The sequence below is a fragment of the Amborella trichopoda genome, chromosome 5, assembly GCF_054954075.1.
Source record: "Amborella trichopoda isolate Santa Cruz 75 chromosome 5, AtrichopodaSantaCruz75HAP2 v2.0, whole genome shotgun sequence".
In the NCBI taxonomy this organism is placed as follows: domain Eukaryota; kingdom Viridiplantae; phylum Streptophyta; class Magnoliopsida; order Amborellales; family Amborellaceae; genus Amborella; species Amborella trichopoda.
This window is the reverse complement of record NC_142340.1, coordinates 862,772-889,211: the sequence shown is the minus strand read 5'-3', so window position 1 is coordinate 889,211 and position 26,440 is coordinate 862,772. Positions and strand designations below refer to the sequence as shown.

General features: G+C 35.4%; 3 protein-coding genes across 4 annotated transcripts; 1 reads left to right on the top strand and 2 right to left on the bottom strand.

Annotated features, from left to right (window-relative positions):
• LOC18426617 (rop guanine nucleotide exchange factor 9) lies at positions 1 to 10,398 on the bottom strand. The gene is made up of 7 exons (XM_088866613.1): positions 9,276 to 10,398; positions 7,358 to 7,474; positions 4,076 to 4,230; positions 2,976 to 3,050; positions 1,965 to 2,231; positions 967 to 1,287; positions 1 to 748 (listed from the first exon to the last, which is right to left on the bottom strand). Exons 1-7 carry the CDS (start codon positions 9,538 to 9,540, stop codon positions 299 to 301), a joined length of 1,650 nt encoding a protein of 549 aa, XP_088722739.1. The 5' UTR covers positions 9,541 to 10,398; the 3' UTR covers positions 1 to 298.
• Positions 10,399 to 13,003: 2,605 nt separating this feature from the next.
• LOC18426616 (uncharacterized) lies at positions 13,004 to 17,123 on the bottom strand. The gene is given in 5 exon segments (XM_006833259.3): positions 13,004 to 13,197; positions 13,742 to 14,213; positions 14,215 to 15,981; positions 16,076 to 16,206; positions 17,038 to 17,123. Coding segments are annotated over 2 exon segments (1,617 nt in total). The 5' UTR covers positions 15,409 to 15,981; positions 16,076 to 16,206; positions 17,038 to 17,123; the 3' UTR covers positions 13,004 to 13,197; positions 13,742 to 13,790.
• A 3,486-nt stretch (positions 17,124 to 20,609) lies between these two features.
• On the top strand, positions 20,610 to 23,418 carry LOC110006601 (uncharacterized). Of its 2 annotated transcripts, XM_020662603.2 has the most exons (5): positions 20,610 to 20,718; positions 20,839 to 21,282; positions 22,201 to 22,283; positions 22,497 to 22,593; positions 22,914 to 23,418. In XM_020662603.2, the coding sequence occupies exons 2-5, from the start codon at positions 20,853 to 20,855 to the stop codon at positions 23,036 to 23,038; spliced, it is 735 nt and encodes a 244-aa protein (XP_020518262.1). In that variant the 5' UTR covers positions 20,610 to 20,718; positions 20,839 to 20,852; the 3' UTR covers positions 23,039 to 23,418. The 2 variants fall into 2 exon arrangements, with proteins under 2 accessions (XP_020518262.1, XP_088722737.1); XM_088866611.1 differs by lacking the exon at positions 20,610 to 20,718 and having other exon boundaries at positions 20,764 to 21,282.
• The last annotated feature ends 3,022 nt before the right edge of the window (positions 23,419 to 26,440 follow it).

Below are 26,440 nucleotides of genomic sequence, written 5' to 3'. Positions count from 1 at the left end.
TTTTCTTGTTAACATGTACTGGTTCATTATGATAAATCAGTTGCAAGTCCACTAATACACCAATACAAGACCATCAACAACAATTTGAAGCCTCAACAACAAACTCAGTGTTTACGTTCGGATTTGCGCCGACTTCAGAGAAGTGTCTACACTCAGGCACCTGCACCAGATCCCATATCACAAATATACACAAGATCTAGCCATCTAAGTTACAAATAAATCAATATAACTTATAAAATGAACCCTTGAAATCTACACATTTATATCTTTTCAACAAAAGGAGAGAGAGAGAGGGGTCCTAGTGGCGAGCTGTGGGGCTCCTGAGGCCCCCCAAATTCTCTAGCTTCTCAATGTAAGAAACCCTCTTATTAGTCACTACATTTGGTGGGGCTTTGACCATGAATTTTCCATCACCATTCCCTAAAATGTCCTCCAAACTCCCTGGATCATCTGTTTTCTTCATGTCTGCTTCCTGCTCAATGTTCCATCCCATGAAGTCTGATAAGGTCAAGGCATGTTCATTCTCCATGGCATCAAGCTTCTCCATTTCTTCACCAGGGCTAGGGAACTTTGATAGCGGGGATGTGGAGGTTGGGTTGGCACAATATGGCCTCCGCTCCACCTCGGCCTCGGTGGGGTTCTGGGTGAGGGAGTCGGCATAGAAGACGTCTTCGATCCGAGAGAGGATGGTGAAGGCAAGGCTCTCTAGTATTCTTGAGTAGCTCTCAAGTACAGATTGACCCACATCCTGGTTTAAGAGAGACACAAAGAGAGAAGCATTAAGAAATTGAGAGAAATTAATGATAATTATAGGATTATGGAGTAGTTGGGAAGGAAATGGTACTAAAGTTTCGAAGATTAGTTCCAAAAATGGAGAGAGATATGTCTTAAAATGCTTCAATCTTTACATACAAACGGGGAGAGAGAGAGAGAGAGAGAGAGAGAGAGAGAGAGAGAGAGAGATACTCTGTTGAACTGGATTTTGCTTATGTCAAGAACAGACTGAGGAATTCCAGGGAACCTCTGTTTGAGGAGGACTAAGATGGTCTCTGCTCTCTCTTCAAACAATTCCCTCTTTTCCAAGCTTACTGCTGAGCCCCATGAGGATTTCCCATCCTTATGAATCATTTTCCTCCTCCATATCACAATTGAGGCTTCAATCCTATTCTTTAAGTCTAGTATCTTGTGTTCGGTCGAGAGATCGAGAGTCGAGAGGAATTGTTCGGGATCGAAAAAATCGACTGTGATGCTTCGATATATTGAATCGCCAAGGCTTGCTCGCCCATTCTTCAATAAAAAGTAAATTGAAGAAAAATCAGAGAGATTATTTGGTTTCCATAGAAATAGATCTTAGCTGTATTACGGGACTTGGCCGAGTACACTCAGACTCAGTGTAGTATTTTCGCCTCGGACTTGGGGCGAGTTCCGAGCAACTCGCCCACTTTTATAAATGAGGTAAAAATTAGAAAAACAAATGGCTAAAAAATAAAATAAAAAATGCCAGAATTTTGGAAGATACTACTATATTATTTAGAATTAAGTTTTTATATGATTTTTATAGTTTTTAAGATGATTTGGGAATTTTTATATTTTTTTACTCTTCTAAACTGTTCAAGTTCTTTATCATACTTTTCAATAAAACGTCTTTTGTAGAACTGTTTCTATCTTTTTAGTCTGCTAATGATTTCTATTACTTCTTTTTTTTTCTTCATATTTTAAACCTTTTTCTTTCTGTCTTTCTTTTTTCACTTTTTTATAGGTAGTATGTAGATTGGCCGAATCCATTGCTTTCCTCAACCAGGGGCCGAGCGCACTGAGGCGATTTCCAAAACATTGGTTCTTAGCCTAATTTGTGACACTTAATTTTCTGTCTTTTGATGGCATTCGGCTTCCAGAGAGAGAGAGACCCACTATTGACATGAGAGACTTAAAACAAGTACAATTATTTTTTAATTGATATTTACCTTTGGTAGGGATTCAATGTAATTTTCAGGTATCTCCATCTCTGATAGGACCTGTGCATTAATGGCCATGGCTGCCTTGAGAACCTGGTTCACTGAATCTTTCTGAAATTGGAGCCATTTTCTTGAGACATCAGAGAGGCCTTGAGGTGGGACCTTAGCAGTTGGGAGCCACCATTTATCACCCTGCCTGCTTCCTTTCTCTCCCTCCTCTTCATCTTTGGAGACATACCAAAATTCATTCTGGTCCTTGAACCTATCCAAATAGTCCTTTTTTTGATAGAAAACAATGGAGTTAGAGAGAGAGTAAATAGTAAGGATGACAATGAAAATGCTTATATCAGTATATTAGGGCTGGAAATGGATCGGTCCGGGTTATGATCGCCAGATACAGAACCAGCCCATCCAACTCGATCAGACAATGACCCAATTGACCTGGCAAAGATAGGTATGGGTTGGACGAGACCCACTCGGGTCTAAGTCTTTTGGACCTACACCTAACTAGGGGTGGGAATTGGGTCAGGTTATCTACCCAATGGCGTCTAGGTCTAGATCCAAACTTTGGACTCCACTGATCTAGTTCCATTTCAATTTAACTAACCGGATGGCTTGACCCAACAACATCCAGATCTAGATCCAGATTTTGGACCCCATAGGTCTGGTCTAGGTCCATTTGAATTGGACTGATGGGTCGATCCAACAACGTCAAGGTCTAAATCCAGATTTTGAAACCCACTGGTACGGTCTGGGTCCATTTGGATTTTTGACTCGACCAGGTCAGGTTCAGGTCGGTGTCTAACTTAGATCTTGATCACGAGGGGCTGACCTGACCTGTTATATATTAGTAGGAAATAGGAATGCATTGTAATCATATAAAGATACAACATATGGAATATATATAATATTTTTTATTTATAGATCCGAACCAGACCATTTAAGTCCAATTGACTTGGACCCGACCCATTCCCACCCGTAGATCTAACTTGGTGGGGGAGGAGAGAGAGAGGGGATTACTATGAGCATGGCGTCAAGCTTGCGGAGGGCAGGGATGTTCATGTGAAGATCTGTTCGCTGCCTGGTCACCATTATCTGTTCATCACAAACCATTATCACACGTACAGTACTCAGTTCAGCTGCTGCAATTGCGAGGAGAGAGAGAGACCCAGTCTTGTGGGATGAGACAGAGAGATAAAGTGATAAACCTCCCTCATGTGTTTGTAATTTGTATGTATCTGGGGAAGAGACAGAGACTTTCATGGTGTGTGCAGGAGAGAGAGAGAGAGTTCCATAGTGTGTGCAGGACAGAGAGACTTAGTGTGTGCGGCGAGAGAGACCTCTATGTGCGTTTTGTTTGAGTGTGAGAGAGAGAGAGAGAGGAGAGTGTATGCAGAGATAGCAGTGTTTGCAGACTCGGCCAGTGAAACCGAAACCGGGCACACTCCGATCTGATTTTGGCGGTCCGGTTGGGTATTAAAAAAATTTGAAAAAACTATATAAGATTCCAAAAAATAGAGAATTTATATGTAATGTGCGTTTTTTTTTTAATGTTTTTAATCAATTTGACAAAAATTAGAAAGTAATTTGGACAAGAACATTTTTTTTTATATTTTTTATCTTTTTAAAAATATCAAAAATACCCTTGGTACAAATTAACTTTTTAAATCTATTTTTTCAACTTCATTTGGATGAATATTTTTTATATTTTTTAATTTTTAAATGCTGTTGGGATCCGCCCGCCTCATTAGGTTGGTTTACAGGTTACTCAAAACCGGCCTTTGGTAGGTTTACAAGGCCAATCCGATTTTTCGAACATTGAGAGAGGTTTGCCTGACTGTCAGATAGAGAGAGTGAGCAATTTAGGTTGGTTTACAAGTTATTCAGAACCGGCCCTTGGTAGGTTTACAAGGCCAGTTCGATCTTTCGAACATTGAGGTTGGTTTACAAGTTATTCAGAACCGGCCCTTGGTTTACAAGTTATTCAGAACCGGCCCTTGGTAGGTTTACAAGGCCAGTTTGATTTTTCGAACATTGAGAGAGGTTTGCGTGACTGTTTGACAAAAAAAGAGAGAAATTTTTAGAGAGAGAACACTGTGCTAGAGAGAGAGGATATGCACCTCGACGTTGGTTCCATCCTTTGATATTTGTTGAGAAGGGACGAATTCGACGATGTGATCGGTGACTGAGAGAAGCCAATCGATCTCCTTCCTCCACCGAGCCTTCCTCTCTGCTGACATTGGCTCCAACTTCCATTGCTCCCCAAACACAGATGCTGTTATCACCATTCAATCACATCAACACCGTTCAATTTAATTCATGGTTATCATATCAGACCTACTATAAGACTAATGAGGGGTTTGATCCAGTTAAAATCGATCTTATAGACTAGAATATAATAAGTTTATAAAGAAAAAAGAAAATGAAAAAATTCAAAACTAAGACATGGCCCGGCACTATGGAGCTGTTTTAATTGGTTTGAACTGACGGATATGCCACGTCAAAATCGGTCAAATATTTGTTGGATTAATTTTTTTATGAAACTCGATTCTACTATGAATCAGCTAGTTGGTGATTTAAACAGGTCAGATGGGCAGGATTGGTCTGGCCTAGTCTTAACTCTTGATAACTATGATTCAATTACAGTATTATCACATTATACCATCTAATCACACTATAATTACCAATCATCATTATTTCTACAAGAGAAGTGCTAATAGGACAAGAAACAAAAGAAAGGTACGTAGATATCAAAATACACTTATGAGATTGATAACTTTTTTAGAGATCTGTACCAAATTCAATAGGGATCTTTTAAAGTCTTACACACATGGGTGTGGGACGGTCACATAAGATCATTACTATTAATATTTTACTCGTATTGTTTTAAATTAATTTCAAAGTACCCATCAAAATACAAATGAATTGGAATAGTAGTAAAAGGGTAAAATATTAAATAGTTGATATGTGTGGTGCATTTTGATAATTTCCCAAAAAAATACAATAATAACATTTATCTCTAGCACGAGGAGGTCAAAATCAACATTGGTGGCTGAATGTGGAATCAAGTAGCTGGGGAAGTGAGGCTCAAATTTCCATTTTTTTTTTTTTGCAAAAAGTAATCTACATGCAATCCGTTTCATGTCAGATGCCAAAAAGTTCCCAAGCATGGAAGATATATATTCTCTCCCATCTAGCCATTCAATTTTGATCAAGTGAGTCATTGACCGTTTGATCTAAATTTGACGCTTCAGAGTATTTTATTTTTAGATTTTTTCTACAAATTTTATGAATACAAAATTTTGTACCTATCATCTCAATAAGGCACACCTAAAATTTTATGACTATGAAATTTGGCATCCATCATCTCAATGGTGGGCACCTAAAAACATATTAAAACATATTTTTTGTAAAATAAAATAACCAAATACCTGGAAAACTTTTTGGGGCATTTTGATTGCTATTTATTGAGAATATTAATTTTATATTTTTTATTGGTGTGATTTTAAGAGAGGAGTGGACATCCAAAATTTGGTGTCCAAATGTTTTGCAGAAAAAAAAAATTAAAACAGAATAGTACAAAACATGAAATTGTGATTGGGGCCATCGCAATCATCCATTCAAAATGGACAATTTGATAGGGAGAAGTACATAAATTTTATACATTAGGAGAAAATTAGAAAGCTTGCCCAATAAAATGTGCTTTCCATAATATCAAACAAAAGACTCCCAATAAAATATAATATATACAATGTGTTGATTATTTGTATTAATTTCAGACAAGATGCTCTACTCTTGAAAAACCGAATGTCACCTGAATGTGCCCTTAAGAGTCATGTATAAGTTCATGTTTTTATACTACTTGACTTTGATAAATAAAAAGAATACACACCACACTTGCTTGCACGATGGGGTTTAGATTATTGTGAGTTGCGAGCACTTTCTTGAAAGAGATTCTTGACCATTTAGAAAAAGAATTTATGTCAAAGGAGCCCCATAAAAGGAATACATATAATAAGGAAATGTAATACAATGAGACAATTTAATTTTAGTATTAGGAGGCCGCAATCATTATTAAATGTCAGATGTGAAATCGGGCGGCTGAGGATGTGTCACTAATTATAAAGTCCAAAATAAAATTTCTCAAATATCGACATAGTTCAATATGATAGATTTTACATCCAATTGCAAAGACTGATTCTGGTTTCCTCATATCAAAAAGGAACAGTTGTATGGTATAAAATCTCATAACATAATATTAAAATAAGACTATTTAATTTTGTTAAAAAAATGTTACATTTACTTTTAACTATTAGAAGTGAAATCGAGCAGAAATGGGCTTTAATATGCCTATATTTTAAGCATGAGAAAAATTTTCTTGAAATTTGTACAGAAAAAGACAAACCACAAAAATACCATTTTATATCTGGTTACTAAATGTTAGTGACTTTGGTATGGGAGAATCTCTCTTTTTTTCTCAAAGATAATTCTATACAACTCTTTAGTTTCAAAGGTAAGTATTCAAAAGGTAACAACCTCACTGTATGTAAACATTTTCGTGAAGAATTGGAACCTCCATGTACAAAAAGACTATTTATCATTTGTAAATTTGTAAATGGAGGTCAAAATAATGGGTGGTTGAAAGAATGTCATTGAATAGATACAGTTTTCAAAAAATAAAAAATTTCTCATGACTTTATGACTCATCCCAAGCTCTCTAATCTGACATATTTGTGAGTGTTAATGATTATGACCTCCATGTACAAAACATAAAAGAAAAATTTTATATAGAGCCTAGACTCTAAACAATCGAATTAGAGCCTACCTCAAAACTTTCACTAGAAGATGCTGTTTTGATGCTCAAAAATCATCAAATTGATCACTTCGACATCAAGATGCATAGACATAAAAAAAAAATGGATTTTGAGTTTTGGAAATACTCTTGTAATGTCTTTTTGGACCGTCAATTTTTAATATTTTTAAGTTTTCATAGATTTGCTCGATATATACTAGTTTTGAAGCTTTACATTTTATAACTAAAGATGGAAATATAATTTAAGGCTATACACAACTTTCCAATATTGAAACCATATTTCTCGACACTATTTGAAAGTAGGCTTTAATTTAATTGTTTAAAGCCTCGGCTTTATACAAAACGCACCCAAATATAAATCGTCTCCTTGTAGACAATCCCTTTTCTTAAACATAAATTTATTACAAATTGATACTAATTTTTCTTGAATACAAAAAAAAAAAAAAAAAAAAAATTGCCCCATGGACACACTCTCTCTACGCATCATTGTTTCGGTCTTTATGTTTTCTTTTCTTTTTTCACCCATTTTCTTTTATTTTTCATCTAAAACCAATTTTATCAACATACATTTAAATTGAATTACACATACCAGCTAAATTAGTGATCGCATTAGACAATGCAAGGGCTGAAGAAACTCCTTTTCCCCCTCCTGACATGTCCTCTCCTAATAACAACTTTGCAAACCTTTCCTTTATCAACTCCGTATCTGCAAAATAAAAATGTGGTTAGCATTTTAAGAAATGAAATTGCATTGAATTGAAAAAAAAAAAAACCAAAAATTAATAAAAAAATTTAAAATTTATAGAGAAAAAGCAACAAGAGAAAATGAATATTTTTTCTCCTTGATAGTGTGGAATGGTATAACATGATTCGTATCGACTTTAAATTGTTAAGATAAACCTCAGATGATGACGATGATATGTACAAAAATTAACTTTATATTGAATGAAAATTATCCAACTCATTTCTAAAAGACTTATCTAGAAAAGCTAAATTGCATACAAAAAGAGATACAGTTTTCTCCTCTCTTTTTTTTCCCAAAGAAATAACACCTATTATTTAATCAAAAATTATTGAAATATTGGAAGGGACAAATATATGTGGATAATAACAAAAGGAACTAAAAAGAAAAAGAATCTAAACAAGGAAAAATAGGCATTTAAAAAACAGTAATAATATACCAAAATCCAAAATATTATGAGACGACAATAGATAGCATGGCATCACCATCCAATCAATGTATGTATGTACGGTGATGGGGTGAAAAAATGGGACCCACTGCCAAATCCAGGTAATTACATCTTTTCGATGGTTCTCACCGGTGCATCATAGTTTCCCATTACAAAAGCATTAAAAAAAAAAGAGGACCCGATTTCTATGCAGTCAAACCCTCATATGTAGAAATGTGGGCCTATTAATAAATCTATTTTTGAGATGGATTTTTAGACTTAATTTTCAAAGATATGTAACCTCTAATATGGAGATCATGAATATAAAAAAATAAATATATTTTAAAAATTAAAAATAATAATTCTAATAAGAAAACGTTTGGACACTACTTACATCTATCTTTAAGATGGATGCTTTAAGCTTTTCGGATTGCATATATATAGTCATGCGGTCCAACCCGCATGAAATAATTTTCCAAAAAAGATAAAAGCCTCAAAACAAAACAACGACATTAAATCACTAAACAAAAAAAAAACAACATCAACAAAATAATGAAATTTATTCACTCCAAATCAATATCAATAGAATAAAACATCAAAAAATCAATGAATTTCAACTACTCCAAATCAAAAGAAAACAACGTAAGTATAAAATAATGATATTCAATCACTGTGAATCAAAGGAAAAAAAAAAAATCAGAACAAACAAATGAAATTCAATCATTCTAAATCAAAATAAAAACGACGTAAAAACAAATCAATGAAATCCAAACACTATGAATCAAAAGGAAACAACATTGAGACAACTCAAAGAATTTTCAATCATTCAAAATCAAAAGAACAACAACATAAAAACGAATCACTGAAATCCAAACACTATGAATCGAAAAGGAAACAACATCGACTCAAATCGATGAATTTTCAATCATTCTAAAATCAAAAGAAAACAAATAAAAGTAAATCAATGAAATTCAATCATTCTAAATCAAAAGAAAACAACATAAAAACAAACAAATATAATCTAATCACTATAAAAGAAAAAGGAAAAAAGATATTAAAAATACAATGAATCACTCATAATAGAAATAAAAATAATGACAACAAATCAATACAATTCTATCACACCAAATCGAAAGAAAACGTCATTAAAACAAATCAATGAAATTCTATCACTCCAAATAAAAAGAAAACAATTTGAAAAAAAACCATAATGATGATGATGATTAAAACAAATCAATGAAATTCAATCACTAAAAAAAATTAAGAAATTAAAAAAAAATGAAACACAACAATGAGACCAACCACTGTAATCAATGAAAACAAAAGAACCCAACCCACCTGAGGGCGGCCTATCCCTTAGATTGGCAATGTCTTTGCTGAGTCTGGACTTGGGAGTCTTTTCCTCTTTTTTCAGGGACCAACCAATCTGGTTTTCACTTAGTTTTTCAGATGGAGCTCTTGACCCTTGGCTCCTCCATAGGGTCCTCTCCTCCCCTCCTCCCACAGGATCCAAAATTAGGCTATGTGCTTGCCTGTTAATATCGGCCGTGCCCTTCACCAAGAGGCCGGGCCTCTCTCTCTCTTGCTCAAAGGATCGAACCATTTTGATATGGCCGTGGTGGTGGTGGCGGTGTCGCCGGAAAAATCGAGCTACTAAGGAACAAGACCTGTTCTTTAGAGAGAGCCCATTTTCCCGGTTCCCGGAAACCGGTGAGGGCCTGATCTTTCCGGCGAGGGGGAGAGGGGGGTGGGTGGTTCTAGAGAGAGAAAATGCGGCTTTGCATTTGTTGGGGTGTTGGGGATTTTGTTAATGGGACGTGGGGTGCATGGTCTTTAGAATGTGGAGGGAGGGAGGGAGGAAGGGACATGGGGAGAGGATTGAATATTGTGAGCGGGCCCGAAACTTTTAAGAGATGGGCTTTTTCCCTCTCTCTAGATTTTAGGCTTTGTTTCTTCTCTCTCTAAATGTTAGGCTTTGTTTCTTCTCTCTATTTCTTCTTGTTTCCTTTGTTTTCTGGTTTGAAATTGGAAAAACAATGACCGGAGACTGGAAGCGGTTGATAATGGAATCACCACCCCCTCTAGAGAGAGAAAGCTAGAGAGAGAGGGGGTGGAAAGAGAGAGAGAGAGAGAGAGAGAAATCCGTTTTTCCCCTCTTAACTGATTTCTTGTTTTTCTCCTCGGGGATTGACTAAATTAGTGGCCTTAAATATTTCTAAAATATCATTATTAAAAGAGAGTAGCAAAACATACTGTCTTAGATAGAGATAGAGATAGAGAGAGAGAGAGTGTGTGATTTAAAACCGAAGGTATCTAGATAGAGGGCTTTCAAAGGGCCTGGGCCGGCCTGCCATATGAATATAGACCCGTTAGGTCTATATCAGTGTTGTTAGATTCACTTTGCTTTGGCCGAAGAGACCAAGCCTTCAAATTTTAGGTAGGCTGAAGCGACTTAAGCCTTAAATTGAAGTGAAACGAAGCCTGATGCTGTCGCTTCAGTTAATTTTGAGTATGCTTCAAGCCAATTCGGCTGAAACAAAGAAATATCGATATAAATATATTTTTTTATTTTTTATTTTTCTGTCTATTTTTTTTAAAAAAAATTTGTATTTTTAATATTTTTATTATTTATATATATAAATATCCAATTTTTTTATTTTATGTTATTTTTTTTAAAAAAAATTGAAATTACATGCGCTTCATTTTTCTCACCAAACCGAATAAGACTCCGAAATAACAACATTGGTCTATAGTGGTACTATCACAGACTCAAGCACTGCCACCGCATACTCATGCGAGGCCAGATCGGTTAGGAATTACAAGTAAATTTGTAATATTGAAAAATTAAAGAGACGTTTCTAATAAATTTCCTATTACTTAAAGGGTCAAAAGCCTTTACAAAATCATTAGGGGTCCAAACAATTCCAATTAACATTATAATGTTTCCTTCCAAACGTACATTTTATTCAACCATTTTTAAACACTTACTCGATTTTAAATCATGGTTAGTTATTGAAGGGTTAATTATGGTAGATTTTCTCTTTTTAAAAGAGAAGCTCTTTCAGCTTTCCCCATCTCTCTCTCTAACTGAAAAAGAGAGAGCGTATCTCTTGCTACGTTCACTTTTGATGCCAATTATGCCGAGTGTGGGTGCCAATGATATTAGAAACATTTAAGGCCACTAATTTGGTCAATCCCCAACCATTTTTGGAAAAAAACAAGAAATCAGTTAAAGGTTAAAAATAGAATTCTTTCTTTTTCTCTCTCCACTTCTCTCTCTAGGTGCTGGTAATTCCATTATCAACCACTTCTAGTTTTTTTTTTTTTTTTTTTTCTTTCTTAACAATATTTTATCATTTTATTAATCAAAATATATTACAATATAATCAAGTAATCAAAACATCTGAAACAACCAAATCTTACATTGCACCTCCTCTCTTGGCTAAAGTATCTACGATTTTTTTTTTATCTTTATTAATATATTGGAACGTCACAGTCATATCTCGACTCAACTCTATTACTTCTATCCATTTCCGATTTCAATTTCTAAAAAAGCCTATAGACACAATTACACCAATTAACCACATTTAAAGAATCACATTCTATCACACATCCTTCATGTAAGCCTCTATCTTTTAAAGTTTTGAACCCCTTTAACACTGCAAGTAGTTCCCCTTCTCTATCTTTTAAAGTTTTGAGGCCCTTAGCACCGCAATTGGTTCCACTTCATTGGCTGTTTTTATACCTCACGGACCTGCAAAGCAAAAAATACATTGTCCAAGATATTCCTTACCACACCTCCAAAGCTTGTTATCCTCGAATTCCCTATAGAGCTCCCCTCACAATTTAGTTTCATACTTCCTAATCTAGAAGCAATCCACCTTCCATTGTGCCTCACCTTCATCACGTTTTGCATTATTAAATTCCTCACGTTCACTTCCATGTCAACCTTCGAGATCCCAAAACATTCTTTCGTAATAGAGACCCAACTCCAAATTGTATGCTGAATTCTTTTTTACAACAAATCCCTTTTCATTATCGGCCCCTCAAACACCCTTTTATTCCTTTCCAACCAGATCTCCCAAAAGCTTCCAATCATAAAAATCAAGTTTCCAACCTTTGGCAACCCGTCAAAAGATATATATTCAATATCATTTGAGGAAACCAGCTCCATATATCATTTGAAGAAAAATATAGAACAGCGGGGAATTTTCTAAAATAAAGGGAAAGGGGGGAGGGAGGGGGTTGTTTTTTTTTTTGGGGGGGAGGGAGGGGGTTGTTTTTTTTTTTTGGGGGGGGGGGGAGGGGGGGTCAAAAAAGAAATTGGCGTATAAACTAGATGAAATTGATCCCCGTTGGACCTTAAAACTGAGGGACTAAATCCCATATGCAGAAAAAAAAAAATGAAAAAATGAAATTGCTCCCATAGGTCATGAACAACATCAACGAAAAAATATTCCTGAGGCAATCTCGAATCACACAAGAATGTACAATAGTGAGGATCATATGTGCTAAGGAAAATAGTTTGATAGAGCTGCAGCCCTTCAAAATAAGTAAAGCCCCAGCTCATAACTCATCGAAAAATGCAATTCAAATGTCAGAAACTTTTGAATCGATCATCTCGGCTTGAACATTAAGGTTGTAAAAAAAATCAGGATTTTAAAATCCAAAAATAGTGTATATTGCAACAAACCATCTAAACCGTCCATTTCGTGCTAAAAATAGGTGTTCACAGATCCACAAGATCTGTACCATCTTTTAACTTCAAATTTTATGGCCGGTGTTGGAAATTGATTTTAGAGTCATCATGTAGATTCCCGACTCTGAAAGTGCTTTCCGGATGAGGTTTCAAGGTGAAGCTTTAATTTGTTTGCATAATGCATAGGCATTATAGAAACGCCATCCTATAAAAAAATGAACAGTTTCACAAACTTGAGCAACTATGGAAATGAGTTTCACCTTGCTGATCATGTATTCATGTAGATCTTTACTCAAATGACTTAGCAAACAAACTTGGAAGTCTGCTCTGTCAAAATATAAGATCCACTTCAAAAGAAAAAAGAACATAAGACCAATCACCAAAAGGTGCAAAACGTCGATACTGCTCTGAATCAGTGCGCATAAGCAAGAGACTGGCAATGTCCCAATTTCTGATAAGAATCATACAAGGAATGGGCTTGAGCTCAACACAACAAAGACACCAGGAGTGTTCTCAATTTCTAATGACACAAGATCTCAAGCTCCTCAACCGAACAGGGGCCTGAAAAAAAAGATACCTCTTTGGTGTGATAATCTTATACAGAGACCCACCCATTTGGATACCTTTGAACCACGAATTCCACTGAATTTCATAGAATAAATAAAACATTCACTTTGCAATGAACAACCCACAATCCCAATCACCATGCTTCCCCCTATACACAAATCACTTGTCAAAAAATTTACACTAATTAAGTAAAATAACAAGTTTTGCTCATCACCAATTAAGGAAAACAAATTCTCCTGTGACGATATTTAGCAAAGTCAAAGGTATCAATAACATTCACTCATATTTTAAATATGTTGTCTGTAAGAATAGAAGGAAATATAAACAAATTTATAAGAAACTTCCCAATCATTTATGTATTTCAAAGGATGATGCAAACTTCACAATGAATTATTAGTTCAACTAAATTAAAATCGCACAAATATTACAGTAATGTTAAATGATTTTGACAAAAGAAAGGCCAAATTGTTTATATAATCAGTCACGTGATTCAATAATGCAACAAATAATGACTATCACCCATATTTAATACTTTCACCTGCTATAGAGGATGCAAGTTTTGGTCCTTTTGGATTCTCACCAACAAATCATTTTGTTGTAGAAGTCTGTTCTCTGTCTTCCTTTATGATGGATTCTATCAGTGTCATGGATTGTTCAGAACTCCTGTGTTTCCATAAGACATCTACCATCATGTTATATGTAATATCATTAGGATGAACCCCAATTTCTAACATACTTTTGTACATTTCCGTTGCCTCCTTCCAACGACCATTTTGACAAAGAGCATGAATCAAAGAAGTGCAAGTAACTACATTAGGAGAAACTTTCTTTTCAAACATGCACTGAAACAATTCTACAGCTTCCTCTATTTTCCCATCCTTACAAAGACCATCTATGAGTGCACTATATGTGAAAATGTTCGGGAGGCACCCTCTCTTCCCCATTCTATCAAATAATTCCAGGGCTTCCTCCAAATTATTTGTTTTGCAAAGCATGCTTATGACATTGCTTATATGTAACAGTACATGGTTTCAAGCCATTATTGTACATCTCCTCAAATAAGTAAACTGCTTCCTGTATTTTCCCATCCTTACAGAGACCATCTAAGAGTACATTATATGTGAAAATATCGGGGAGGCACCCTCTCTTCCCCATGCCTTCGAATAACTCTAAGGCTCCCTCCAAGTTATTTGTTTTGCAGAGCATGTTTATGAGGATGGTATATGTGACATTATCCGGGCTAATGCCATTGTGATCCATCTCCTCCAACAAACTGAGTGCCTCTTCTATTCCCCCATTCTTGCAAGTACAATCAATGAGGATGTTATAAGTGAAAATGTTAGGATAACATCCTCTTTTCTCCATTTCTTTGAACAACACCACGGCTTCATCCAAGTTATTCTCTTTGCACAGGATGTTTATGATTATGCTACATGTGATAACATCATGGTTCAGGCCAGTAAGACACATTTCCTCTAACAAATACATCACCTCTTTTGTTCTTCCATCCTTGCAAAGACCGTCTACGAGCATGCTATATGTGACAATGTCAGAGGAACACCTTCTTTTCCCCATTTCTTTGCACAATTCCTGGGCTCCTTTAATGTTGTTTGCTTTGCAAAGCCCATTTATGAGAGTGTTATATGTGACAACATCAGCTTTCAGGCCGTTGTGGTGCATATCCTTTAACAAAACCATTGCCTCCTCAGTTTTGCCCCCCTTGCAAAAGCCATCTATGAATGTGTTATATGTGAGAATGTTGGGTTGACACCCTCTCTTCACCATTTCTTTGACCAAGGCCAAGGCTTCTGCTAATTTTTTTGCTTTGCAAAGCCCATTTATGAGAGTGCTATACAAAACAAAATCCGGGTCAAGGCCATTGTGATACATCTCCACTAACAAAGACATTGCCTCCTCAGTTCTCCCACCCTTGCAAAGACCCTCCATGACCTTGTTATAGGTGATAATGTCGGGGATACAACCTCTTTTCCACATTTCTTTGCACAATTCTAAGGCCCCTTCAATGTCATTTTCTTTGCAAAGCCCATTTATGAGAGCGCTAAATGTAAAAACATCTGGCTTCAGGCCCTTGTGATCCATTTCCACTAACAAATCCATTGCCTCCTCCGTTCTCCCACCCTTGCTAAGACCATCTATGACCGTGTTATACGTAACTATGTCAGGGTGACACATATGCTTGCCCATTTCTTTGTATAAACCATGGCTTCCTCCATTTTATTGGCTTTGCATAGCCCATTTATGAGAGTGTTAAATGAAAAGACATCAGGTGAAACCTTAAGGCTTTCCATAGCATGGAAGAGCTCCCTAGCCCTCACAACACGCCCCTCGTTGCACATTCCCTTCATTACAATGTTCAATAGGATGACAGAGAGATGGTAACCCATTTTGTGAATGAGACTAACAACCTCAAGTGCAAACTCTGTTCTTTTCATGTGGCAAAAACACTTGACCAATGTGTGCAAGATACAAAGATCAGGTAAAATTCCATCGTTGGCCATGGTTTTATATAGAAATAATGCTGATGCTTGGTGGCCAGCTTTAGAGAGGGAGACAAACAAGAAATTGCAGGTAGAGAGAGTAGGTTTGAGAGAGGAATGGAGAAGCATACCTTTGAAGAGAGAGACCGCCTCTTCCAATGCACCATCTCTCTTATTTTGACAGCAATGCCGAATTCATATCTCTAACCCTTCTCTTGCTTCAGCAGGTTCTGAATTCCTTCTTCCCTCAACAGCAGAGCAAAAGTTTGGGCAAACCAACCTGCGATAGTTTGATCAGGAATGAAAACTAGGATTCCAGAATAAGCAGAAGCGTTTGGCCATGGCTGAAAATACAAGAAGTTGGTTTCTCTCACTGTGCTCAATCCACCATGGAAGCTTGTTAATGGATGATCTTCGCTGAAATCGATGATGAGTTCATGTTTTCGCCTAAGTGATTCAAGCTTCGAAACCTTAGAATCTCTCTCCAATCATTACCGAAACAGAGCTGGGATAATTCATCATCAATTGAGTAAATCTCCACTAAATGCTTGGCCTTTGAGCCATGAAAGCAGGCCACCCATCCATAGATGGGCGTTGTGCAAAGTTGCAATTGCAGAAGAAAGCTGATTCAGAGATGCAAAACCATAGTTCTAAATGTTCGATAAATGCCATGGCTGATTGTTTACTAAATAAAATACACCATTCCAAGCTCAAAACAAGGTTCAAGAGCACAAATGCTTGGAGTTCCAGAAACTGGAGTCAGCCATTACAATACATTGGAGTGAGTTTAGAAGAAGGGAAGAAAGAGAAAATTGAAAGAAGAGAGAGAATAGAAAGAGGGGCGGCAATTTAACAGAGACATACATGGAGCAAACTATCTGTCTCTCTTAAAGCCAGTTAAGAGAGACAGATATATATATATATATATATCTATAGAGAGAGAGAGAGAGAGAGAGAGAGAGAGAGAGAGAGAGAGAGAGAGCAGGAATCGGTGAAGAGAGAGCTTGTGGCTTTCCATTGCATGGAAGAGCTCCATAGGCCTCACAACCCGCCCCTCCCTTCACATTCCCTTCATCACAATGCTCAGTAGGGTTAACAGAGAGATGGTAACCAATTTTGTGAATGAGCTAACAAACCCAAGTGCAAAATCAGTTCTTTCGTGTGGCAAAAACACTTTACCAGTGCCTGCAACATACTAATATTGGTCAAATTCCCTCTCCACCCAAAGCCTTATACAGAGACGATGTTGATGGTTGCTGGCCAGCTTTAGAGATGGAGTCCAACAAGAAATTGCAGATAGATAGAGAGGGTTTGAGAGAGGAATGGAGGAGCATACCTTTGAAGAGAGAGACTGCCTCTTCCAATGCACCATCTCCCTTATTTTGACAGCAACACAGAATTCGTCACTCTTAACTCTTCCCCTGCATCAACAAGATCTGAATTCCTTCTTCCCATAACAGCAGAGCAAAAATAGGGCAAAATAACCTCCAATTTGATGGGGCATGACAACTAGGATTTCGGCATAATTAGAAGGGTTTGGCCATGGCTGAGAACGTGAGAACCTAGTCTCTCTCACTGTGCTCAATCCACCATTGAAGCTTGTGAATTGGATATTGCTCAAACATTCTCTATGAGTTCGTGTTTTCAGGAAAATGATTAAAGCTTCAAAACCCTAACATCCCTCGAAATAAACTCAAGAGATTTCGGGCAAATCTCCACTGAATGCAAAGACTTTGGGCCATGGACCAGACCACTAATCCATTAAACGAAATTTATGCACGCCTGCTATTACAGAGGAAAGGGAATTCAGGACCCAAATCCATGGTTGTATGAAAGGCCATGGATCCTTCTTTGATGAATAAAGAGCGCCATTTGGGAGCTCAAAACTAGGTTCAAAAGCAAGAGGATTTGAGATTCAGCAATTGCAGTCAGCCAACTTAGAGAGAGAGGATTACAGATTGGGATGGTCACGATTTGTTACAGAGAGACGCAAATGGAGAGTGTTTGTACTTTCTAGAGAAAGAAAGTCCCGTGGAGAGAGTGTTTGTAGAGAGAGAAACTTGAGGGTAGAAAGTTTTTCCCGAAAGCCAGAAGATAGTTTACACTCGCGGGAGTTGATTGTCCATTTACTCCCGGTAAAATCCCACTCTGAAATTTTGAATTAATCTTATACGCTGTATTTAAAAAGGGTGCGGTTTGTATAGGGCCGAGGCTCCAAACAATCAAAATAAAGTGCGACAAAATTTGGTTAGCGGATCTTTGTGATAGCTTTAAATTATACTTTTATAGTTAATTACAAAATTTAAAGTTTCAAAAATCTAGTAGATCGGTGAAAATTTGACGATCTTGAAAATTGATGGTCCAAAAATATGTTACAAGATGCATTATTTTTCAAACTTGAAACCCATTTTTTTCTCATGTCCATGCATCATGATGTCGAGATGATCAATTTGAAGATAATTGAACATCAAAACAGCCTCTTCTAATAAAATTTTTGAAGTGAGCTCCAATTTGGTTGTTTAGAGCCTCGACTCTATATAAACTTTTTCTTTTAAAAATTCGGAGGTCTTTTCCACGAGCGAAGTTACTCAGGCTCATGCCTAAGTCGAGCTTGAGTTGGAGGTCCAACTTGGGAATCTTAAAAAAAATAATTAAAAATACATATAAAAATTTCAAAAAATAAAAAAAATATTTGTAACATATTTATTTATAGGAAAGAGTTTATATCGAGCCAAGGCTCCAAACAATCAAATTAAAGCTCACCTCAAAAATTTCACTAGAATAGGTTGTTTTGATGCCCAGATATCCTCAAATTAATCATTTCGATATCAAGATGCATGGGTATGAGAAAAAAATAGATTCCAAGTTTTGGAAATTGTGCATCTTGTAAGTATTTTTGGACCATCAATTTTCAAGATTTTCAAATTTTCATGGATATGCTCAATCTACATGACCTTTGAAGTTTTAAATTTATAATTAAAAATAATAATATATTTTAAAGCTATCACAAAGATTTCTAGTATTGAAACTACATTTCTCGATACTATTTGAAAGTACGGTTTACTTTGATTGTTTAGAGCCGAGGCTTTATACAAACGGCACCTTATTTATATTGGTAACATGGTTATTTAGATGTGAAATCGAGATGATTTAAGTGTATCGTAATATTTGAGAAAATTTATTCTACATCTCCCATCATTGATTTCAAATTTATCAGTCAACTACATTTGAATGTGAACTCCTTATACCAAAAGTAACCACCCAACAATTATTTATCTCACACCATCATCATCATCATTATAGTTTTTTTTTCCAACTATTTAGAATCTGCTATATGAATCTTAGTCCGTCATTCTACTCTACCAATGCCGTTATAATTTCTCATATATTTTCTCACTACTTCCTCCCATGTTCTTTTGGGTCTCTCTTTTTTTATCATTCTACTTGAACCAACTCGCACTTCTTAATACAAGTCGTACTGGATTTGTGCTACACATGGTCACTCCACTTAAATCTATTTTCTCTCATCTTATGACCTATTGGAGTTGCACCTAAATTCTCCCGAATACATTCACTTTTTTACCGTCCAACATTCTGCCCCATAAAAAGGCAAAGTTAGTCTCATATATGTTCTATAGAACTTCCCCTTCGGCTTCATTGGAATATAATACTTCTGTTGCAACATTTCCACTTTACCACCCAGCTCTAATTCTATGCATGACATCCTTTTCAATCTCTTTATTTTCCTGGGTTATCAACTTAAAAAATCAAAAGTATTTCTTGATTGTCAATCTTAACTACTTCCTGATATCTACTATTAATATTACTAAAATTGTAGTTCACATACTTTATCTTAGTCCAACTAATTTTAAAAATTTAGATTCTAGAGCATCCCTCTAAAGTTCTAATTTTGTGTTAACACCGCTTCGGGTGTCACTAATAAAAACTATATTGTCGGTGAACAACTTACATTATGATACCTCTTATTGTAGATACCTAGTTAAGTCATTCATAACTAGGACAAAGAGGTATGAGCTCAATATTGATCCCTAATGTAGACCTATTGCCATTGAAAACCTACTTGGCTCTCTATTATCTATCTAAGAAAAATGTTTATCTAAAGGTGAGGCCCTAAACAATCAAATTAAGGCCTACCTAAAAAATTCACTAGAAAAAGTTATTTTGATGCCAAAAAATGATCAAATTAATCATCTCAACGTCAAGATGTATAATATGAATAAAAATAGATTTCAAGTCTCATAAATAATGCATCTTGTGATGCACTTGCTAGACTGTCAATTTTCAAGATTTTTAACTGTTCATAAATTTGCTTGTTCTACATTATTGTTTTTGAGCTTTAAATTTTACAATTAGAGATAAAAATAATATTTTAGGATATCACAACAATTGTCAAAACAACATTTTTCAATACTATTTAAAGGTGCAACTTTTTTTTGATTGTTTAGGGCATCAACCTTGTACAAACCATATATCCAATGACACAACATTTTTTCTCTCTTAATAACTCTCTCTCAAAATTGGAAAAAGTTCATATAAGTACGAAGCTCTAAACAATCAAATTAAAAGCGGACTTGAAAATTTTCACTACAAGAGGTTGTTTTGATGCCCAAAAATCTTCAAATAGATCATCTTGATCTTAGTGCGTTTTTGGATCGTCAATTTTCAAGATTTTTAAGTGTTCATAGATCTGCTCGATCTAGACCAATTTAAAATTTTAAATTTTATAATTAAAGATGAAAATGAATTTCCAAGCTATCACAAAGAGTTGACATTATTTAAAAGTGTATCTGTGCATCTTACTTTGATTGTTCAGGGCCTCGACCATATACAAACAACCCCACAAAATAAGTTTCTATAGGACTAAGGTTTTATGAAAACAAAATAAAGCTTCATTTCAATTCCTCATCCAAAAAAGCACTTTGAGCAACATGAATCTCTATGAGCGCTTTAAAATCAATTTCTAAATGCGACAACAAAATTTTATACTAAAGAAATGGTACAGAGATCTTGTGAACACTTATTTTTGAAGTAATTTATTATAATATATATTAGTTTTAGAGATTGAAATTGAAATCCTAATCGTTTTCTGAGCTAAAAAATGGCGTACTTTATTCAGGCAAAGAGGAGCTAATGCCATCAATAGAACAAGAGTTTCGTGTCTCAGAGTCTTCATTCCTCTGCAAGTGTAACTTTGTCTCGTGCCCTTCAATGGATGCGTGGTATGGTTTCAATGGATGGGTGGTATGTTTGGGCTTCCCAAAGTCCAAGCATTTACTGGAGATCGATGAGTTCTCTTGGCTAACGGCTGGAAGGAATTCTAGGGTTTTCAAGTTTCCAGGTTTCAACCGCTGGAAAGATGAGGTCATCGACGCATTAGTGAACAACATCAATTCACAAGCTTCAACTGTGAGGAAAATAGAGGAAGCGATTAATTTATTACAGGCGATGTACCAAGATGGCGTGGAACCCAATATTATTACATATAATTCTCTTCTAAATGGTTTGTGTAAGGATGGGAAAATAGAGGAAGCAATCAAATTATTTGAGCTGATGTATCAAGGTTCGATGGAACCCGATGTTATTATATATAATGCTCTTCTGAATGGCCTTTGCAGAAAAGGTTTAGTGGATGAAGGAAGAAAAAGAGCAGGCTTCTACAACAAAATGATTTGTTGGTGATATGGGTGATAGTTATTATTTGTTGCATTATGGAATCACATGGCTGATTAAGAAAATAATTTGACCCTTCTTTAGTCAAAATCATTTAACACTAGTGTAAAATTTGCGTGATTTTAATTTCGTTGATCATATAAAGCATTGTACAGATTGTATTTTACAGATTGTATCCTTTAAGATATAGAAATGATTGAAAAGGTAATGAACATCTCATATAATTCTATAGCAGCATCAAAAAAAAAATCTCACAATTTTTTTTATATATATCTTCTATGTTTATGACAGCATATTGAAAATATGACTTAATGTTGTTGACACCTTTGACTTTACTAAATATCATCACAGGAGAATTTGTTTACATAAATTAATGATAAGAAAGACTTGTTAATTTACTCAATAAATGTAAATATTTTGAAAAGTGATTTGATGATGGGGGAAAGCATGGTAATTGGAATTGTAGGTTGCTCATTGGCAAAGTGAAAATCTATTCCAGTGTGTTTTATTTATTTATGAAATTCATGGTTAAAAAAATCCAAATGGATCTCAGGTCTCAAATTGTCACACCAAAGAAGCATCTGTTTAATTTCACGCCCCTGTCCGGTTGAGGGGCTGGAATTCTTGCCTCACTAGAAAATTGAGGATATCTGAGCATCTTGGTTGTGTTGAGGTCGAGCCCATGCCTTGTGCAATATTTATTGGAAATTGGGACATTCCCAGTGTCTTGCTTATGTGCACCGTGTAGAAACAATATCATGTTTCCTATTTGATAGGGGATTGATCTTCATTCTATTCTTTTTTGAAGGATCTTGTATTTTCATAGAGCAGATGGTAAGTTTGTTTGCCAAGTCACTAAGCAAAGGTCTACATGAATACTTGTTGAACAAGGTGAAACTTATTTCCATGGTTGCTCCAGTTTGTGAAACGGTTCATCTTTCTTGTATATAGTTCTCACCATTGTAATGACAAGTAAAAAAAAATATCACCATTGTACATTATCTGCATGTGCAATTCAAGGCTACTCGAGTAATTATTTTTTCATTGATATTTTTCATGACCTATGAGGATAATTCTGTTTTGTTTTTTGCATATGGGATTTAGTTCCTCAATTTTAGTGGGGATCAGTCTTGTCAAGTTTCTACACCGAGTTTTATTGTTGGAGGGTGGAACTGCTCATTACTTATTCCTCCAATCTCATGTAAGCGCCTCTCATTCCTCCTATTCCTTTGTGGTAGGTTTTTTCTGCATTATTTGCAAGACGTTTTCTACTCCCCTGTTCTTATTTGCTCCCTTAACTCTTTAGGTCTTTTAACTTTTATTTTTACAGTAGGGTCTACTTCTGACGTCTTTAAGATGTTTGCTGACTGTCCCAAGAGGTTGCACATTTCACATACTCCATTATGAGATCATGGATAGATTTGTGCAACCTCTTTCATCACTGCTCTCTCTGCTATTATACTTTGATAACTGACAAAAATTTAAGCTTTCAAGAGAGATTCATTCTTTGAATGGACTTAGGCTACGGAGTACGGATTTCCATGCCCCTGAGGTATTGGTTGCCAACCGAACAAGATGGTAGCCAAGTAGAGGAATTGAGCCGATTTTTGTGGTGGAAGACATCCTGCCAAAGGTGGTTTTCTTGAGTGGCCTGGAGCCACCACCATTTTCCTAGGGGGTTATATTGTTTCTTTTGAGGACATGGGTTAGGCAAGCGAACTCCCAGGAGATAAGATGGTTCTTGCGGCTTTCCCCTTCGCCCGACCATTGGAAATTCCTCATCAGCTATTTGAGGTGGTTGGAATAAAGACATTTGGAAGATGGGGACATTGGAGAGGTTTGCTTTGATTAGGCAAGCAAACTCTGTATCCCCCATCAAACTAAGATACATGCCTTTGTAGCCTATTCTGTCGTTTTAATCATGAAATACTTCTTCTTTTTTTAAAAAAAATTATCAACAGTATTTAATGAAATAATGTTTGCCAACCCATTTCAGATACATGACAGTCATTGATATTGAGCAAAATCTGTGGTTTGTCCTTAGACAGTGATTCCAGATCCTCCTCATGTGCTACACTGCTTGCTATTCATAAACTATTCAATATAGGCATCTTGATGGCTACAAAAGGTTGTCTCATTATGACTATTTTTTATTTAAATGTACGATGTGGTGGGGGAGCATTTTACCTCAATCAGTATTTGCAGTATCGGTTGGTTCAACTTGGAACGGGAGGGTTAGATCTGAACTGTGCATTGGTTGGTTCCGGTTTCAGCTGGTTTTGGTGATCTGGCCAGATATTTGAAAGAAAATTTAAAGTTAAAAAAAAAATCTCAAAAAATAAGGGATTTGTTTGTGATGCATTTTTTAATGTTTTTTATCATTTGGCAAAGATTGGAAAGTGTTTTGGTCATGAATACTTCTCCTTTTTGAAAAATTTTAAAAATACCGCTGAGCATATATCGCCTTTTTAAAATCCCATTTTTTCACTAATTTTCAACTTTATTTGGATGTGGTAGGTTTAATCAATGCTTTAAATAAATTTCATTTTTTTTGGATTTTTTTTTGTCCTTTTTTTTTTTTTTTTACCGGTCGGGACTTTCACTATTAGGCTAATTGAACCGGCTAGTTTACGAGTTACTCGGAGATTTTTTGAACAGTGGCCTCAATTGAAAAAATATGGTCTTTTCAATGAGCAAGTACCCTGCACCTGAGTAGAACATACTTGGAGTTTAGCTAATGTTTTCCCTCAAAAAGCTATTGGCATTCCCTTCAGGGCATAAAGTGAAGCCTAAGACTGGTTCAAAGGTACAATATAAGTTTGTAGGTAGGTGTTTAGTGAAGCAAGGTGGGTGTTTGGTTGTTACTTACACTTAGAACACTCATACCCATGGTTGTATCTGGATGATGGTATTATCACTGATATATTAGAGATACTTAAGGGAGATTGGTTGGGTGATGGCTAAAAACATCAAGGATTAAAAGATACAATCTATCTCATAAAAGAATGGGAAAAGTTTAGGAAAATTGTTTCATGTGGGCTGGACCGTATTTCTACATATGCGGTCTCGAAATATAAAGCATCCATCTTTATGGATGCAAATATGTGGTCTATTTAAAAACAATAAAAACTAATGGTCCAAATGTTTTTTAATAGAATTATTATTTCTAATTTTTAGAATTTATTAGTTTTTCATTTTCATATCTCCATGTTAAATATTACATTATCTTTTAAAATTAAGTCAAAAACTCTATCTCAAAAATAGATTTTATTAAGGGGCTCACATTTCTACATGTGCAGGCTGGGCCTACATGCCAACCGTGTCCAAAACCTTATATAAGGTTGAGGCTCTAAACAATCAAATTAAGGCTCACCTCAAAAATTCGCTAGAAGTTGTTTTGATGCTAAAAAACCTTCAAACCCGATCATCTCAACCTTGAGATATAAGGACATCAAAACATTCAAGTCTTTGAAACAGTGCATTTTGTAATGCATTATCTAGACCGTCAATTTTCAAGTTTTTCAAGTGTTTATAGTATGTTTGATCTACACTATTTTTGAAGCTTTAATTTTTATAATTAGAGATGAAAATAAATTTTCAAGTCATCATAAATTTTTTTAGTAATAAAAAAAATCTTTCGATACTATTTGAGGGTACATCTTACTTTGATTGTTTGGGGCTGAGCTTTATACAAACCACACCCTAAAAGAATGACAGGTGCTCAAAGAAAATCGGTTCTAAATCTTCAACATGGATTGTACTTTATGAGCTTGGTTTGGAATTGTTTGATCGTCACACCAGGGAAGAAGCAAAAACATAATCAACTTCAATTACTAATTATATTAAAAAACCACAATAAAATGTAAATTACCTTCTGCGACATATCGTGACACAATAATCAGTGATCTCTGTAGATCATGTAGCATACATCTTAGCACATGCACTTTATAAAATCTCGGGAAAAATTTTAAAACCCCTGAAATTTGATGTTCTCCTCATAATGTCCTTCGTACTTTTTTCTCACGTACTATTCAACTTTATTTATCGGTCGAATGAAATTTTTTTTTTTTGTTATATCTCGTATCGAAGAGTGATTTCAAATTTTGGCCTCACCAAAAACAACTAACAAAACTCATATGACAGTGCAATCAAATACCATTAGAATAGAAAATGGGAAAAGTTTATATAGAGCCGAGGCTCTAAACAATCATATTTGAGCCGACATCAAAAATTTCACTAGAAGAGGTTGTTTTGATGTCCAAATATCTTTAAATTGATCATCTCGACATCAAGATACATGGACGGACGTGAGAAAAAAATGGATTTCAAGTTTTGGAAATAGTTTACTATGTACACATTTTTAGACCATCAATTTTCACGATTTTTAAGTTTTCATAGATCTGTCATTCTACACTATTTTTTAAACTTTATAAATAAATATAAAAAATATATTTTAAAATTATCACAGAGATTTTCAGTATTGAAACCACATTTTTCGACACTATTTGAAGGTAAGCTCTAATTTGGTTGTTTAGAACTTAGGCTATGCACAAACCGCGCCCATAGAAAATAGGTATTAAATGCCACCTACGAGACACGAGAGATGCTACGAGAGAGAGTGTAGGCCCTTAAAGATAGCAGAATTAGATGATATAAATATCATAGTCATACCAAATAGGATGAAGTTTTTATAAAGCCGACGCTTTATGAAAACAAAATAAAGCTTTATCCGTGGTCTAGAAAGTATTTTTAGCACAGAAATTTTCATAAAGGCTCTAAAATCAGTTTCCTACATGGACAATAAAATTTGAAATTTTAAAAATGGTACAAATCTTGCAGATCTTTGTATACTTATTTTTAGGGTAAAATAGATGGTCAAGGTAATATACGGCTATTTTTAGAACTTAAAATCCTAATTTTTTTCAAACCACAATGTTCAAGTCGAGATGATCGGTAAAGGTTTTCTAACGCTTGAATTACAATTTTTAATGAGTTGTAAAGCGAGGCTATGTTGTCATAAATAAACAACTATTAAATGCTGCAATCGA